The sequence below is a fragment of the Ammospiza caudacuta genome, chromosome 2, assembly GCF_027887145.1.
Source record: "Ammospiza caudacuta isolate bAmmCau1 chromosome 2, bAmmCau1.pri, whole genome shotgun sequence".
NCBI classification, from domain to species: domain Eukaryota; kingdom Metazoa; phylum Chordata; class Aves; order Passeriformes; family Passerellidae; genus Ammospiza; species Ammospiza caudacuta.
In genome coordinates, this window is record NC_080594.1 from 1,931,573 (window position 1) to 1,949,267 (window position 17,695).

Below are 17,695 nucleotides of genomic sequence, written 5' to 3' on the forward strand. Positions count from 1 at the left end.
CTACGAGCGGCTGCAGCGCCTGATGGTGCTGGCACGGCCGGCGCTGGCCTGAGCCCCCGGCGCCCCGGGCCGCCCGGCGAGGCTCACATCGATTACATTAATCGCATCCATTCTATTCATTGCCGGAGCGCGGGGAGCAGCGGGGCCACGGGCCCGGGGAGGGATGCGAGGGACGCGAGGAGGAGGATGCTGCAGGAGGAGAAGCGCGGGAGAACAGAGGCTTTCGGAGAAGAGTTTTAAGGGACGGAGGAAAAAATGTTTGTTGGCTTTGCAGCCGGGAAGAGCAGCGCTTCCCGAGGGCGGTGGTGTGGGCAGGCGGGACCAAGCTGAGGGCCAGGGAATTCCCGGTGTTCCTCACTGGCGCTTCCAATAAATCGCCCCTGTGGGGTCTGATCACAGCGTGGCTCAGGGTTTCTTTGCCTTTTTGGGGTGTTCAGGGTCTACGTGTGACACTAGTCCAGCACATTTTCTATCATTCCTGGTGCACTGAACAACTTCCCACTGATCTCTGATTATTCGGGTCATTGTCACAATCGCCAACAGCAGCTCCACCTTCTGCCCTGCCGAGGCAGCAGGTCCTTGACCCACGGCAATCTCTCTAAAGCCTCAAATGGTCCCGTTATGGGACAGTGAAGATGTACATCCTGAGCAGGAGAGGACACAGAATTCCCTTTCCCTGTTTCCCAAGCATAAAACGCTGGGAATTGCTTTCTCCCCATGGGTAACTGGCAGGAACAAGGTTCCCTCTGCTGTCACTCCATCTTTAGCACCCTCATTTGTCACAGACACTCAGCTCTATTTCAGGGACTCCCGTCAGACACCTGCTGGCTGTGATCAGAAGCAATTCCCCAGGCGGGTTTTACCCCCGGGAGCAGCAGGAATGACCGAGGACAGCTGCTGTCCCGGGACAAGGCGGCCGGGCTGCGGTTCCGTGCCCAGCCCCGTGCCCGCCCTGCGGAACGCGGGGTCGCTCTCTCCGCCCTGTCCCTGTGCCGGGATCGGGACAATTCCCCTGGCTCGGGCAGGGGACGGTGCCCTCGGGTGCCGCCGGAGGGGACAGGGGCGCGCAGGGGCCACCCGGGCGGGTGGCACCCCCAGGGCCGCGTGTGCTGTGGCGCTGCCGCCGGAGCCGCTGCCGGGCGGGACGGGTCTGTGCCGGCACTCGCGGCTCGCTGCGATCCCGTTCCATGGAGCGAAACCCGCGCCGCGCCCCAGCTGCGGTTTGATGGGATGGGCTCCGCTCTCGGGAGGCAGCGGCACGGGGGTCCCTGTGCCACCCCACGGGTCCCAGAGAGAAGCTGCTCCTGTGGCCGAGGAACAGCGGGGAAACGGAACAGTCCTGAGGGAAACCGACGGAAAAACAACTTTGGTTTGGGTTTGGACGTGACATTTTACCCCGGCCCCACCTGATCCGGGTGTTTTGCTTTATGGAACAGGAGACAGAACGGGGAATGGGGCAACAGATAATTTGTTACCCCAAAAGGGACAAGCTTATTGCTGTTAATTCCCGAAACACCTGGAATGATTTGGGTCTGGGAAGCACCTGGGAGCCTCCCTTGGAATCCTGGGTGGAGCCGTGGTTATAAAAGGAGGAAAGGATGGAGGCAGGGGGGGTTCGGGGGGGAGAGGAGCAGCGCTGCTTTGGGGATTTGCATCTGGAAGCGGCCACCAGTTTCCTGCTGGGAATCCTGGAAAGAGAACTCGGTGAGAAATGCGAATGCTGCAGCTGGAGCGCTGAGAGGGGAGAGCCTGCAGGGAATGTGTCTGGTGAGTCTCCTCATGCCCCATATCTGATGCTGGGCTGGCACCAGGGCACCTCATTCCATTGAAACTCTCTCGAAATGCATTTCAATTACAAATTGGACTGCAGAATGCACGTGGGAAGCTTTGTGTCCCTAAGGGAATGCTCTGGGGCTGTGCAGCCTCTGACCTGCACAAATAACTCCTGCTCCCACAGAAACCTGCTGGCTGCAGGGCAGGAGTGCCAGCAAAGTGGCAGCTCCAGCGCCACCCCAATGAGTGACTGTCCTTGGGGCTCTCGGGGCCGGGAGGGAATGCTGTCCCTGCCCCTCTGGGAAAGCAGGAGCAGGATCAGTGCTGCAGCCGGGTCTGTTCCTGCTCTCTGTCTCCAGGGTGCCCCGGAGGGCTCTGGCTCGGGATAATCTGTGTGTGAGAGCTTCCCGTGCCCGTGCCAAACCCCTCTGGGGACAGAACGTGCCCAAAAGCTCCATTAACCCTTTCTCTGTGTGTGAGAGCTTCCCGTGCCCGTGCCAAACCCCTCTGGGGACAGAACGTGCCCAAAAGCTCCATTAACCCTTTCTCTGTGTGTGAGAGCTTCCCGTACCCGTGCCAAACCCTCTGGGGACAGAACGTGCCCAAAAGCTCCATTAACCCTTTCTCTGTGTGTGAGAGCTTCCCGTGCCCGTGCCAAACCCCTCTGGGGACAGAACGTGCCCAAAAGCTCCATTAACCCTTTCTCTGTGTGTGAGAGCTTCCCGTGCCCGTGCCAAACCCCTCTGGGGACAGAACGTGCCCAAAAGCTCCATTAACCCTTTCTCTCCTGCTGGCAGGGCAGCGTGTGAGCCCAGGCCCTCCTCCCTGGAGCAGGGACAGCTGAGGATGAGCCCCAGGGACTCAGCCATCAGAGCAGGTGAGGATGGATCTCTTTGTGCTTGGCAATTGCTTTTTTTGGCTTTAATGTCACACTGCAGGGCTCCTCTAGCCCCTGTGCCCTGCAGCAGCACTCACAGCCCCTGGGCTGGCCAGGGAACAGCTCTGGGAGGGAAATGGATGTGCAGGAAATTTCCAGAGTTTGACAGAAGGCTCACATATGGATCTGTATGGAAATTCTGAGATAAGAAATGCTGACTTAGAAATGCCACGGAATAGGACAGACATTGCTGAGAGAGAACTGGAGCTGGAAACAAGTTTTAAAGGGTGACTTTGTAAATAAGACTGGATACCTTAGAGAAATAGAACTATGAAAGATGCATTGTAATAAGATTCACAAGGGGTAATTTAGATGATTGGCTTTAAGGCATTTACAGCACGGTGTGGCAAAAGCTGAGAGGCCAAGAAACACTTACAGTGTATTGGAATCAGGAAATAGTTGGCTGCTGATTGTGATGGGTGAATTATAACATCTGTATTATCTCACCCTTCACACGAGACTGAACATGGGACCAAAGATTTTAAAATGCGTCTCGGTTGCCCCATGTCTGGGTCAGAAAAGAGCATAATCTGATAAACTGGAGCTTTGTGTGAGGAAGATTTATCAGATTCCTCCCAACCTTCTCTGGGGTTTTTGTGCCAAAGGGGCTCTGGCCCCAGAGCCACACAGGGTGTCTGTGCCTGCATAAACGTCAGTGACATTTGCCAAGTCTGGCAGGAAAGCAGAAACATCCTGGGGCTGTTTGGCCAGAGATGGAACATGGAGATGTCTGTGCTGGCAGGGTGTGAGTGCTGCCAGCCTGGGCTCTGTGGTGCCTCTGTCCCTCACCAGTCAGGGCAAGGGGGGAAGCTGCAGCTGAGGCAATTTTGGCTGTTTCAGACTGCTTGGGCCAGACCTGGCAGCACTGGAAGAACAGCTTTCCTCCTCCTTTCTGTCCATCCCTGAGCAGAACAGTGAGATGGTGCTGCACTGAGCCCTCTCTTTTGTGGCTGTTGTTTGGTTGGTTTGTTTGGGTTTTTTCTGTTTTTAATGTATTTCTAAGTGGTGCAGTGAGGAGCAAGGTGCTGGTTACGTGATTTCTGACTGACACATGACAGAAATGGGCACAGGTGAGTGCATGTGCTTTCTGGCACATCCAGTGTGCAATCCTGAGTGAGGATTCCCAGCCCCAGCTGCCCGTGGCACAGCTCCTCACTGCTCAGTCACTGTGAACAGCTCCCTCCTTTGCTGGGCACATCCCTGGAGTGGGAGCAGAGTCCCCTGACCCTGCAGGAATTCCCTGCTCCTCTGGAGAGGGGTGAGGCCAGAGCTTGGGGGCAAAGGACAACAGCCAAACCAGGCCATTGTGTCCCTGCTGCATCCAGGACAGCGTGTTCTCCTTGTTCCCAGCAATGGTGAATCTGAACAAGATTTATTTTTGATATGATTCCCTGTTCTTCACTTCTCCAGCTCTGCCCCACACCTGGCTCTGCAGCTGTAGCTCACCCTGCCCTGGCTGTGGCTGATAAAATGTCATTTTTGTAGCAGGACTCCATTCTTTTAAAGAGCAGCGTGTACAATGCAGAAGAGACTTTGGTAAATCCATCCAAGTAAGGGACTCTGCCTTCCTGCTGTTCCTGTAGCTCTCCTTCCTGCTTTCACCTGGGCTGCCAGGATGGGCAGGGCCCATATTTATCACATGAAAGTGCTGTCACTGAATTTGTCCAGAAGCTCTGATTACAGACACTCATTTTCTGACGGTAAACATTTTCATTTTGCCTTTCCCCTGTTGTTCCCAGGTGCTGCCCAGGCTGTCTCTCTGTTCCCTGGGAGGAAGGGCAGCCCCTGCCTGGCTGCCCAGCCCAGCTGGATGGGACAGGGTTGTGTGGCCTGGCAGGGCAGGAACAGCTGGCTGTGCTCTGGAGTGCCTTGGAACCTTGCCCTGGCAGCTTTGGAGGGGTTTCTCTTTGGGATTGCTTGTGAGGCACTCTCCCTTTGTACAAAGCCCAGTGCTAAAGGACTGACAAGTGAGATGTGAGATAAAAATGGGTCTGGTAAAATGAGGCAAAGATTGCAATAAGAAAAAGAGCTTGCTTTTAATGTCTGAAATGGTTAGGAATAGAAATGCTGGCAAAGGGCACTTTTATGTTTGCATTGGTGTCACCTCCCATGGATAAAACTCCACAGTGAGCCCTCAGAGCAGAAGTGTGAAAGCTGGATCCTTTGACTTCCACAGTGCAATAATTTTCTTTTCCTCCTCTCTTTCAGGCCAGGACAAATCACCAACCTCCTGCCCCCTTTGCCAAAAGCTTTGGTGTTTGAGCAGCCACAGGCAAGAGGCCCCAGCACAGGCTCTGCCCTGCAGGGCTCAGGCCCTGCCCTGCTGTGGGTGAGTCAGAGGCACACAGGGCTCCTCTTGTCCCCTGTGCTGCATTCCCTGCCTGGGGATGCCACTGCTGCCAGCCCAGCCTGGGGCTGCTCACAGGGGCCAGGGGGAGGGAAGGGACCAGGGTCTGACTCCAAGGGTCACAGGGCTGATTTACTATTTTATGGTATATATCACATTAAACTACACTGAAAGAATTGAAGAAAGGATCTCATCAGCAGGCCAGCCAAGAGTAGAAAAAGAAGGAATGAATAACAAAGGCTTGTGGCTGGCACACAGAGTGTGAGCCAGCTGGGTGTGATTGGCCATTAATTAGAAGCCATCACAGCTCTACCTGCTTTATGTATTATTTTCCTGTTAATGCCTGTGTGTTGTATTTTCACATCAATCCAAGCTTCTTCCCAGGCTGCAGATCCAATCTTTGGGTGTCTCTGGAAGTTTCTGGTTTTCCAATTCCCACGTCTCCCCTCTCTCTCTGTATTAAGAAATTTTTATTAATAGATTTATATGGATAATTTGTAATTGGTATATTGATTAGGTAAGTAAAGAACAGATTTTTTTGAGTAGTGACAAATACAAAGTATTTAAACTTGAAACTTTATTTGAAGTTATTTAAATGTTTGGTTTAGGCTGGTTAATTAGTAAAGTTGTATACTTAAAAGTCAACAAACTAAATAGAGGCATAATATTTGGTTGAATTTTATATTTTTAAGTTATTATGTAATAAGAATTTTATACTATTGATTTTTATATTTATAAAGACACTTAATAGTTTTTGGTGGGTGTAATACAAGATGTTAGGTGTATGTTGGGATTTTTGTGTAATTTCCATTTCTATTTCCATTGATTTTTTAGTGCTGGAGTGGTCAGTGTGTTTGTTTGTGTGATGTGGTTTTATGTTTTCTATTGAAATTTACCTGCGTTTTTGTACCTGCTGAGATGTAAGTAAACGTTATGTTTTCATATGAGAAACTATTGATACATCTTGGTTTGTAAAATTGCATAGAGATTTGTGAGATACTTATTTAAGATATTATTATCATAATTTTTTTTGTTATAAGAATGGAGAAATATTAGATTAAAATAATGTATGCAGTAAAGAAAAAATAATTAGGAATTATTTAGATTATATATAATTAGTAACGTGTGAAATTATATATTTATTAAGTATTAAAATATTGTATGTTATTTTAGAGTTAGTAACAGTTGATAAACTTTAAATTAGTGGAAGGTTACACAATCGCTAAAAATAGGTTTAGTTGTTATATTGATAAAGTTGAATTGTTAAGTTAAAACTATTTGAAATTTATTTTTATGTAATACATTAATACATTTTTATGTAATGTTATTAAAAATAGTAGTTATGAGTAAAAAATTTAGGATTAAAGATTAATTAAATCTTATTTAAACCCAATAATTAAACCCAATAATAATTGGGTTTTTAAAAGTATTTTTAGAATAGAGATGTTTTGAGTACAGTAAACTTATTTTTTAAAGATTTGAAAGAGGTTAAAGACAGGATTGTGAATTTGGATTTGGATTTTGAGAGTGTGAGGGTGGAGGAAATGTAGTTGCAGGGGAGAGGCTGAATACTTAGTATGAAACTTAGAAAAATCAATTCATGTTGTATTTGGATTTTTCATAGAAGTCTTTATGTAATAATAACTGAGGAAAGTTATAAGATTAATCGTTTGGAGGAGGTTTTTAATAAAGTTTTTTTTAACTTTGAAAAATATTTAAAATTATGATATATGCTAAATGACAGAGTTAGTGTAGAGATTAGTTAGGGAGTTCACTTGGTTTCAGAGATGTATAAGTAGTTAGAGAATAAAAAAGTGGGATTTTGAAATTATGTGGTTTTGGTAATTATATAAAGAGATGGTGAAGTATGTGAAAGTCAGTTGTAAATATTCTAATAATATGTTCTAAATAATGTTTATTATAAACTTAATAATTTTCTATAATTAGTCTATTAATACTAAGTGTTTGGAGAACCTAAGATAACTTTCTAAAAAGATTTATGTATTAGGGAAATAGAGTAAAAAATTTAAAATAGTATGATATTAATAGTAATTGCTATTTTTTTGGTGCTCTTTATAAAAGATAAAAACTAGACATTGTAATGAAGAATAGACTTTTTTATGAAATGGATGATGTAATAATGAGTAGGTGTTTGTTAGAGTTTTATTGTAGTTGTTTTAATTGGAGTTGTTTTTCTTTTTTAAGAAAATTAACTACATACTTTATAGTTTGGAAAAATGATTTATAATAAAATTTATGGTAAGCTTCATTAAATAAGATTTAGAATTAATTACTTCTGATCATAAGGAATAATAAACCTTATTTTATTAGACCATTACAGCGATAAAATGAAATTTAAGACTATTTAGACTTAAATGTAGTGAAATTTAATTGTGTTTGATTTTATTAATACTTGAGTTACTGATGGTTGTTATTTATAAATATTGAAGTTTTGAAATTGTTTTGGAGAAACCTAAGATTGTTGGGTTACTATTACTACCTACATCTTTACATGGTGGTTTTATTTATTGGGAGCTATGTTTCTTGGTAAAAGATTTTTCTTTATGTTCTATTTAGAATGGTACTAATTTGTAAAGTGGGGTTTTTTTTGTATTTACGATATTGATTAGAATGTTCTATATTTTTGTGGGCTTTGAGTAATATTTATTTATAGGTTTTTGATATTTGAATAATTTTTAATGGTTTTTGTTACTTTTTAAAGAGTTTTTGATTTAGAATTTGAAGAGTATTTGGTATTTGGAGGAAATAAATTTGGAGTTATTTTTAGATATGGTTTAATTATATTTTTAATGTTAATAATGTCTACTTTTGGTGCATTAGTTTGATTTTTTTGTTTCGTTATGGGGCAGGTCTCTTGTGTAAGCCTGGGACTGGTATTAGGACTTTTTGTCTAATGTTTTATGAGTCAGCTAAGGAGGAGGTGTTGTTTTAAGTTCTATAAAATGTACTGAGAATCAGTTAAAATCAAGGAAGAAACATTATGGTAATTGAAGGGTGTTGTGTTTAAAGAGTTCTAAATCTTTTTTAGTAACTTGAAATAAGGTGAGCTCAATCTACTTTTCCTGCCCCCACGAATGGCATGACCTGTGCCCACTGCTCACAATTCACTCAACCAAAATCAAGACCAAATGTTGGCTGGCCTCTAAGAACCTGAAATAACTTAGAAGCAAAATAACTCACATTTTTCTCCTGTGTTTTGTTTTTTCCTTCAGATGCTGGACTTACCTCTGTGGACGTGCGCTGAGCTCTCACTGCAGGAACCTGTCAGGCCTTGGTGGCTGTGAGTTCATGTTCTTCTCACTGGGGAGCTGGAAATAATTAATTAATTGCAGAATTGATTGAATTAATGACCCCTTTCCCCTTTTGTGCCCTGCCGTGTGGGACAGGGGCAGAGAGAGCGAGCAGAGGAGCGGCCGGGGCTGGAGAGGAGCAGGAGAAAGGCAGAGGGACCTCCCTGGTGTCCCCAGGGCACTGTGGGGAACAGAAGGGACACCGTGAGGGCAAGGGCAGGTGAGGAGGGGACAGCTTGGGGCAAAACCCGGGGTCACCTGCAGGGAAATGAGTCAGGGGTGTTTTGGAGGGAAGAGCTGAGGGGATGAGTCCGCCCAGCTCGGCCCAAGGGGGAGCAGAGGTGAAGGCCAATCCAAAGCCAACCCTGCTCAACCCCGGAGTCCCAGAATAAATACTACAAACTGCCCATTGAGGGACTAAAAATACATAAAAACAGACCCAGGAACAAACCAGAAGGTTCCTGGGAATCCCATTACCGTGTTGTCACAGCCTTTTTAACAAAATTTCTATCACAACACTGCATTTCTCTGTTGGGATCGTTCACTCTGTGGGCTGTGGGGTTTTTGGGTCTGAGCTCTCTCACGGCAGCCCCGACACCCTCAGGAGCGGGGAGGGAAAGCAGAGTCAGCGCTGCTGGCAGGGCAGGGGTTCTACCCCAGAGCAGACCCAGCAGCTGCCCCCCAGCCTGGCCAGGAGGGATCTGCTCTGGTTCCTGCAGGGAAGGAATGTTCCCAGCTGGCATTGATTCAGCCAGCATTCCAGCGGCCTCATCTCCTGGCACTTCCCCATGCCGCTCCCACCCCTCCTGCTCCCGGCTCCTGCCCGTTCTGAGGGGAATTTGTCCCACCAGCAGCAGGGGAAGGACACCGGCTGCCACCCTGGAACTTGGATTGTCCCCCTGGGGAATGCTGGCTGCTGGGATTTAGAGCATTCCATGTATTTGGCTGCTGAAATTTCCCAGCCCAGGGGTTTTAGCTGACAGGGCAGCACAGAGACTGTTCTCTATGTGGTGTCTGGATTTGGGGTGCCTGGATTTGGGGTTTGGTATCAGCTTTGCTAGTTTGGGTGAGTTACACCCACAGCCCCACATTCCCTGATGAATTCCTGCTGGAATAACCTGACAGCGCCTCATGGAGAGTGGAAATTCCCACACAGAGGTACCACTTTTACACCAGCTGTATTAGGAGCCAGCAGAGGTTCCAGGGAAGCTGCGTGGGATCAGGACAAGGACGGGTCTATACTCCATAGAACTTGCTATTTAAAACCCTCATCCCCCAGCTCCACTGATGTCCCTGGGGTCACTGGACAAAGTTCCCTGGAACCCAGCTGATTTCACCCCCACTCCTGGAGCTCGGGCTCCAGTTGATGTTTTGAAGCAGGACAAGGCAGTGGCTGGATGCACTCCCAGCCTGTGCTGAGGCAGCACACCTCTCCCTGAAGAAGCCCAGCTCCTTTCAGAGGTTCAGCAGCAGCCTCTGCACATTTTTCCCCTCAGGAAAGGGATGCACATCCCTGCCTTCAGCACACCTCCAGTGGGACCCACCTGCTAAAGTTTTCCTTCACTTCTGCACTTCAGCTGGCTCCCTGGGAAGTTCCAAACTTCATCCCGCTTGAACCTCTGATTTTGAGGCATCTCCCAGGTATACTGCATGGGATTCAATATCTGTGAGGGAAGATGGCTTTGGTGTTAGTACTGCTGAGGGACAATGGCCTCGGGCTGGAAAGGAGAGCGAAGATTTGGGGTGGCTGAGACATACCTGGGAGCTGTGTGGGAGCTCTGGGAGGTCAGAAACGGGAACTGCTGTCTGAGCCCCTCTGCAAACGGTCCGTGTCTCCACTCCAGGCAATGCCCGCTGCTCCTTGGGGTCCTTCTGGGCTGTCGGTGGTGTCTGTCCGGGCTGAGGTATCTCCGTGTGCCTGCTCAGAGCAGCCCCTGGCTGAGGGGCCATAGGCAGCGCTTCAGCCGTGTCTGTGCCAGCGCTGTCCCGGTACCCCGGTGCCCACACCGGGACGTGTGTTCGGCACGCTGCAGGCACAGCTCCTCCCGCAGATCCCAAGGGACGCGAGGGCTGCCAGCGCTTCGGGGGCTTCTGGCCTCCTCCAGGCCCACACCGGGCACAGCCGCAGCGGGAGCAGCAGCCCCAGCCCCGCTCGTTCGGCGGGGATCCCCCGAGGATGCGGACACGGAGCGGGGGGATGCGGGCGCTGTGGCTCTCACAGGGCAGTGCGGTGTCCCGGTACTGGGGAGCGCAGTGGCCGCGGCGCTGCCGGGCCGGGCTCGGTGTCCCCGCGGGGCTGAGGAGCGGCGCCGTGTCCGCCAGGGGGCGCCCCGCGGGACGGGCGGCGGCGCTGAGGGAGCGGCGGGGCCCGGGGGGTCCCGGGGCTGCCACAGGCCATTCCCCTGCCCTACCCGTTTCCAGCCGTGATCCAGGGGCTGCTCCAGGGAAGCGCCGTCTTCCTGGCGGCCCAGCACCATCATAGCCCCGGCTCCCCACGGCCCAAAGCCCAAGCGGGACCCCAGCCCCGCACCGCCCAGAGCAGGAGCGACGGTTCAGTCCCAGCACCCGTCCCGGAGCAGCTCTTCCCACCTGTAGCGATGCCGGTCCGGTCCTGGTCCCGATCCTACCTCGATCATCCGGCCCCGGCGGGATCCCAGTCCCGCACTGGCCGCAGCCGGAGGAGCAGCACCAGGCTCGGTCCTAGCAGCCATACCGGAGCGGCTCTTCCCCCCTGCAACGACACCGGTCCCGATCCCAGCCCCAATCCCGCCTCGACCATGCAGCCCCGGCGGGACCCAAGCCTTGCACTGACCGGAGCAGGAGCAGCAGCGCCCAGCTCGGTCCCAGCGCCCGTCCCGGAGCGGCTCTTCCTACCTGCAGCGATGTCGGTCCGATCCCGGGCTCAGCCTCGCCTCGATCACCCAGCCCCGGTGGGACCCCAGCCCCGCAATGGCCGCAGCCGCAGTAGCAGTGCCGGGCTCGGTCCCAGCGTCTGTCCTGGAGCAGATCTTCCCCCCTGCAACGATGTCGGTCCGATCCCGGTCTCAGTCGCGCCTCGACCATCCAACACTAGCCCCCACACCCTGCCTGCCTCCCACAGCAGACACCAGCAGCACCCGGACCCGAGCCCCCCAGACCCAGAGCCCGATCCCGGTCTCACCTAGCACCCACACCCTGCCCGCCTCCCACAGCAGACCCCGGCAGGACCAGGACCAGAGCCCCCAGACCCAGAGCCCGATCCCGATCTCAACCAGCACCCACACCCTGCCCGCCTCCCACAGCAGACACCGGCAGGACCAGGACCCGAGCCCCCGGACCCAGAGCCCGATCCCGGTCTTACCTGAGCACCTCGGGCCCCACGCAGCACCAGCAGCAACCCCTGATCCGGATCTCCTGTAGCGCTCCGACCGTCGCTCCCGCAGCATCCCGAGCCGAGCATCCCCCGAAGGAAACGGGACGGACGCGGATTGGCCGGCTTTTATGGGCGGGAGGGGGGGCGGGGGGGAGGTGTGGCCCCGGGGGCGGGGCCGGCACAGGTGCGAGGGGCGGGGCGTGCACAGGTGTGAGCGATCCCAGTGCGCGTGCGCGGGGCGGGGTCTGCACAGGTGTGAGCGATCCCAGTGCGCCTGCGCGGGGCGGGGCCTTGGGGGATTTAAGGCGCGGGGAGGGCCCGGCGGAGCCATTTGCTCCTCGGAGGTCGGCGGGGTAGGTTGCTGTCGGTCGGGGCTCTATATCTCTGTTTCTCTTTCTTCTGCGTTTCTTTTCTTTAGTATTTCTGTTTCTCTACACCTCTCCTTTCACCCCTCCCTTCCTCCCCTCCCCCACCCCCCACACCCACCCCCCCCCAAACCCCCCCCCCTCCCTCTCCCCCCTAGCCCTCCCCTCCCTCCCCCCCCAACGGCCGCCCCCCGCCCCTCGCTCCCATCCCACCTCCCTATTCCCTCACTCACCCCTACCCTATTCATCTCTACCTTGCCCTACCCTATTCCTCCATCCTCTCCCTTCACTGCCCACCCTGCCCCGCCCCCTGCCCCGCCCCCTGCCCCGCCCCCTGCCCCGCCCCCTGCCCCGCCCCCTGCCCCGCCCCCTGCCCCGCCCCCTGCCCCGCCCCGCACACCCCGACCACTCCCCGCCTTCCCCTCACGTACCCCCCCGCTCCCCTATTCTCGTTCTGTGTTCCTCCCTTTCCTCCTCTCCTCGCAGCCGCGGGGCGCGGGGTGCCGGGCAATAATAAAGCCCAGAGGGCCGGAGCCCGGCGCCCCCGCCCCGCTGGGGTCCCCACACGGGGCCGGAGCCGCTCTGCGGGTCCCCCCATTGCAGTTCCAAGCACCGCCCCACACCGCCGGGGTTCCGGCTGTCCCTACATCACACTGGGGGGTCCCGGGGTGGGGGGTTACAGCGGCCCCCTCGTTAGGAGGGGGTCGGGGGGTGGTAGGGGGTTAGGAAGGGCCCCCTCATTAGGAGGGGGTCCTTGGGGGGGATAGGTAGGTAGGTAGGGCCCCCTCCGGAGGAGGGGGTCCCGGGGGGGGGCGGGGCGGGCCCCCTCCGGGGGAGGGGGCCCCGGGGGAGGGGGGCGGGGCGGAGGGGGCATTCCCCCCTCCTGGCCCCGCCCCCGTCCCCCGGGCCCCCTCCTCCGGACGGGGTCCCGGCCCGGCCCCCTCCCGGGAACCCCTCCTCCGGACCGGGGCCCGGGGGGGAGGGAGGGGGGCGGGTGGGGTGGGGGGGCCGGACGGGGAGGGCCGTTCGTGTGTGTGTTTTTTTTACACGTGTACGTACGGGTCACGGCGCGGAGTGACGTGCCCCCCTCTGCTTCCCCCCCACCCCACCCGCCCCCCCCTCCCCCCCCGGGCCCCGGTCCGGAGGAGAGGGTCCCCGGGAGGGGGCCGGGCCGGGACCCCCGTCCGGGGGAGGGGGCCCCGGGGGAGGGGGGCGGGGCCAGGAGGGGGGAATGCCCCCCCTCCGCCCCGCCCCCCTCCCCCGGGGGGCCCCCTCCCCCGGAGGGGGCCCGCCCCGCCCCCCCCGGGACCCCCTCCTCCGGAGGGGGCCCTACCTACCCCCCCCCCCCAAGGACCCCCTCCTAATGAGGGGGCCCTTCCTAACCCCCCCACCAAGGACCCCCTCCTAATGAGGGGGCCCCTTCCTATCCCCCCCTCTGGACCCCCTCCTAATGAGGGTGTCCCCCACCCCGGGACCCCCGCCAAACTAGGGGGTCCCCAAACCCGACCCCCCATCCCGGGACCCCCTCCAAACGAGGGGCCCCCGTGGGATGGGGGAAGCGGAGCCCCGGCGGCGCCCCCTGCGTTCAACCGTGGAACTGCACGGGGACACCAGCGGGGCTCCAGCGGGGCCGGGGGCGCCGGACTCCGGCCCTCTGGGCTTTATTATTGTCCGGCACCCCCAGCCCCGCGGCTGAGGGGAAAGAAGGAACGGAGAGAACGGGAAGAGAGGAGGGATAGCAGGGAGGAAAGCGAAAGGCAAGGGAAAGGAAAGGCTGTGAAGGGACAGAGAGACAGCGGACAGAGAAGGGAGAGGGGGAACAGAAAGGAGTAGGGGGAAGAGGAGGGGAGGGTCTGGGGGACAAAGAAGAATACGGGGAGGAGAAGCAAGAGTAGAGGAGGGGAAAGGAGGGGAGGCCGAAAGAGGAGGAGAGGAAAGGGGGGAAGAGAGAGAAGGAGAATACAGAGAGGAAAAGGAACGGCAGAGGGGGAGACAGGAGGGGAGGCCGAAAGAGGAGGGAAAAGGAGGAGAGAGGAGAGAAAAGGGGGGAGAGAGAAAAGCAGAGAAAGAAGGGGAATACAAGCAGGAGAAAGGAAAGGTAGAAGGGGGAACAGGAGAGGAGAAAAAGCTGCGGAGCGGGGACGAGAATCACCCGTCCGCAGCGTGCTCCGAGTGAGCAAATGGCGGTTAACGAGATTTCCGGATCTTAAATAACCTCGGCCCCGCCCCGCGCAGCCGCGCTGGGGTCCCGCACACCTGAGCCGGTCCCGGGCCCCAACCACGCACACCTGAGCCGGAGGCGGGACCCGCCCCTGAAGCTCCGCCCTGGCCCCGCCTCACGTAGCCCCGGCCCCGCCTTCACGTAGCTCTGGCCCCGCCTCACGTAGCCTCGGCCCCGCCTTTACGTAGCTCTGGCCCCGCCCCCGAGCCCCGCCTTTACGTAGCTCTGGCTCCGCCTCACGTAGCCCCGGCCCCGCCCTCACGTAGCTCTGGCCCCGCCCCCTAGCCACGCCTTTACGTAGCTCTGGCCCCGCCCCCGAGCCCCGCCTTCAAGTAGCTCTGGCCCCGCCCCCGGCCCCGCCTCACGGAGCCCCGGTTCCGCCCCGAGTCCGCCCCGCCCTACCCGGGATGAGGGCGGGGTCATCGCTCGCGGTCCCGCCCGTGTCCCGCACACCGGCCCGGCCCGTGTCCCGCACACCGGCCCCGCCCCTGCACCTCAGACCGGCTCCGCCCGTGTCCCGCACACCGGCCCGGCCCGTGTCCCGCACACCGGCCCGGCCCGTGTCCCCCACACCGGCCCCGCCCGTGTCCCTCACACCGGCCCCGCCCGTGTCCCCCACACCGGCCCCGCCCGTGTCCCTCACACCGGCCCCGCCCGTGTCCCCCATACCGGCCCCGCCCGTGTCCCCTACACCGGCCCCGCCCGTGTCCCCCATACCGGCCCCGCCCGTGTCCCTCACACCGGTCCCGCCCGTGTCCCCCACACCGGCCCCGCCCGTGTCCCCCACACCGGCCCCGCCCGTCGCACCGGGCCGAACCGGGGCTGCTCCCGGCGCTGCGCGGAGCCCCGAGCGCTGAGGCGGGGCCGGGATGGGCCGGGGTTCTGGCTCGGCTCCTGTCGCTGTCGGCTGCCGGGGGGTCCCGAGCGGTGCCGCCTCTCCCGCGGCGGGCGCGGTGTGGGGCGGGGATCGGGGCCGGCACGGCCGCGGGCGGCGGGAGCTCCAGAACGGAGAGGCTCCACACGGACGGAACCGGGAACCGGCCGGGGCAGGGGGAGCCCCCATACCGGCCCCAGGACACTCAGACCCCGCCGCTCCCCCGGTGCCACGGAATCATTTCCCAGTGCAGGCCGAGGAGTCTTTATGAGAAAACTCAAAACTCAAGGATACGGGATCTGAGGGGAGGGGAGAGATCCTGGTATCAATTCAAAACACATTGTAAAAAATAAATCTATGGAGCAGCCCCTGTCCTCTCCCAGCCTGGTTTCTGTGTGCTCGTCTGTGATTCCAACTGCTCCGATGGGATTTTCAGCCTGCGGGGCTGTAATGCCTTGCCCGGTGCTAAGCACGCCAGGAAGCAATGGGAAAACCCTCGGGATCAGGCCGTGGAGCCTCTCAGTCGCCGTGTCCCAAAAGGCTGCAGTGCCCAGCGCCTCTGGCTGCAATTTGAGGGGTCCCAGCACAGGCCCCCGGCACAGGGCCCCTTGCTTCCCCAAGTTCCTTTAGCCAGGATGATTTTTGGGCTAGGAGCACCCAAAGCCAGCAGAACTGGCCTTAACCACTTTTTGTGGGACCTCTCCTCTCTCTTCCTCACCAAATTCCCACTGTCAAAAGCCATTCCCTCAGTCTCTGCAAGGAATTGGGCTTGGATTTCCCAATCTAACAGGGCAGAAATGCTGCTGCCCTTATTGTATATCCTAATTGCAGTAATTGCTTAAGAAATTATTGAAAGGAATGAAAGGAATGAAGAGAAAATAAAGAAGAGCTGCCAGCTCCAACACCTTATCAATAATTTGCTTTAATTAACCAACTCAAACAAAGTAAATAACACCACATTGATATAGTATGACTCTTTTTAATGGAGTTACAGATAAATATTCCAGAATGTAAAAACCTTTAAAAAGCCAGAAACTCTTTTAAGAGTTTTTTAACAGTGTACAGCTGCAGAGAGTCTTGGGATTCAGGAGAAAAATGCCCAAGTTCTCAGTCTTTAGCATCTTCCACTCTGTGGTCACTGACAGCAAACGTGGCTTCAGCCTTAGGAAGGCACGGGGAGTCAGGGGTTTCACAGATCCTGGTGTCACCTCAGCCTTTCAGCAGGTACAGTCTGCAGGGAGAGGGAACAAACGGGTCAGAATGGACAGCCTAATTCCAGAAAATCATCCCAATCCATACAGCACTGGCAGAGCTGTAAGAACTTGCCAAAGGTTCATTTCCCTGAGGACTGAGGGCTCCAAGCTAAAGGCACAGGCTGGACCTGCCATGGACAGACTACGGGAAGCCCAGAAGGAAAAGCTACTGGGCCAATTCCATCAAACATTCCACAATCAGGCTCCTCACCTGGTGGTGGAAGCACATCTTCCCACCTGTGGGAATGAAGGGGAAAAAGGACGGAGGGGCAGCTCCTGGGGTGAATAACTGGGATCCAACCCCTCCAAACCAATGGAAGCAGAGGCTGAGGGACAGAGCCCTTGGGCCCAGTTTGGGATTCACAGGAAAACTGCTGGGTTTGACTTTGGCAGCAAAGCCCAGCTGGTTATCACCTCACCACCAGGTACAGCAGCAGCACCCACAGGGACCTGGCCAGGTGTGGAATTAAGCTGTGTGGAATTAGCTGTGGAATTAAGAAAAAAAAAACCAGAAGCATCGTCCAGAGCATGAGGGTGAACATCCACAGCAAAATGAATGGGAACTTCAGAAAAAAACAGAGACATTGAAACAAGTTCAGGTGAACACTGTCCATCAGAACAATGCTTGCATAAAGGAACTCTGGCACAAAGCCTTGATTCACTCTATGGTTCTTGAACAATACCCTAACACCACTTTTAAGTGCTATAAACTGACCAAGCCCAAGCACACTTTCATTTTCTAGACAGATTTTAAACGGCTGAGTGAGAGCCTCAGGCTCATCCTCAGCTGTCAGATTTGCCTTGCCCACCCTAGAGACAGAGCAGATGTGGCCAGCACAGGGCAGACCTGCCCCGAGTCCTGCCTGAGCCCCTCTGGCCACGCTGCCTGCTGGCAATGCTGACCCCAAAGGGGCTCCAGACAGGCCTGTCTGGTGCTTGGCTTGTGTACTCCTCAGAGAAAAGGAGAAGGAACCCTCCCGTGCCCTGCACCTGCTGGTATTTCCTTGGCAGGAATGCAATTTCTCATACCAAAGGCAGACCTGGCTGGTTTGGGGTGTTTTTTTCCCTAGGATGTGCCTTACACGGTGATGTTCCTCAGAACTGAGCACTGTGATGCCAACAGCAGCAATACAGAAAACCCCTCTGGGGCAGAGCAGCAGAAAAAGCCTCCTCTGCACTGCCCAGAGATATAACAGGAGAGCCCTCAGTGCAATCCTGGGGCTGGCACACAAACATTCTGTACTCACCTTTCAATGGAGTCA

At 55.0% G+C, this 17,695-nt stretch overlaps 1 protein-coding gene across 1 annotated transcript; it reads right to left on the minus strand.

Moving 5' to 3' along the window:
* Positions 1-4,815: 4,815 nt before the first annotated feature.
* LOC131570864 (collagen alpha-1(I) chain-like) lies at positions 4,816-11,147 on the minus strand. The gene is made up of 5 exons (XM_058823255.1): positions 11,139-11,147; positions 10,127-11,068; positions 9,913-10,032; positions 8,304-8,386; positions 4,816-5,511 (listed from the first exon to the last, which is right to left on the minus strand). The coding sequence occupies exons 1-3, from the start codon at positions 11,145-11,147 to the stop codon at positions 9,916-9,918; spliced, it is 1,068 nt and encodes a 355-aa protein (XP_058679238.1). The 3' UTR covers positions 4,816-5,511; positions 8,304-8,386; positions 9,913-9,915.
* Between the last annotated feature and the right edge of the window lie 6,548 nt (positions 11,148-17,695).

Excerpts from the sequence above, each read along its gene's own strand:
- LOC131570864 (XM_058823255.1), bottom strand. Across the intron at positions 10,033-10,126 it reads AGCTCCCACACAGCTCCCAG|ATATTGAATCCCATGCAGTA; the intron begins GTATGTCTCAGC and ends CTTCCCTCACAG.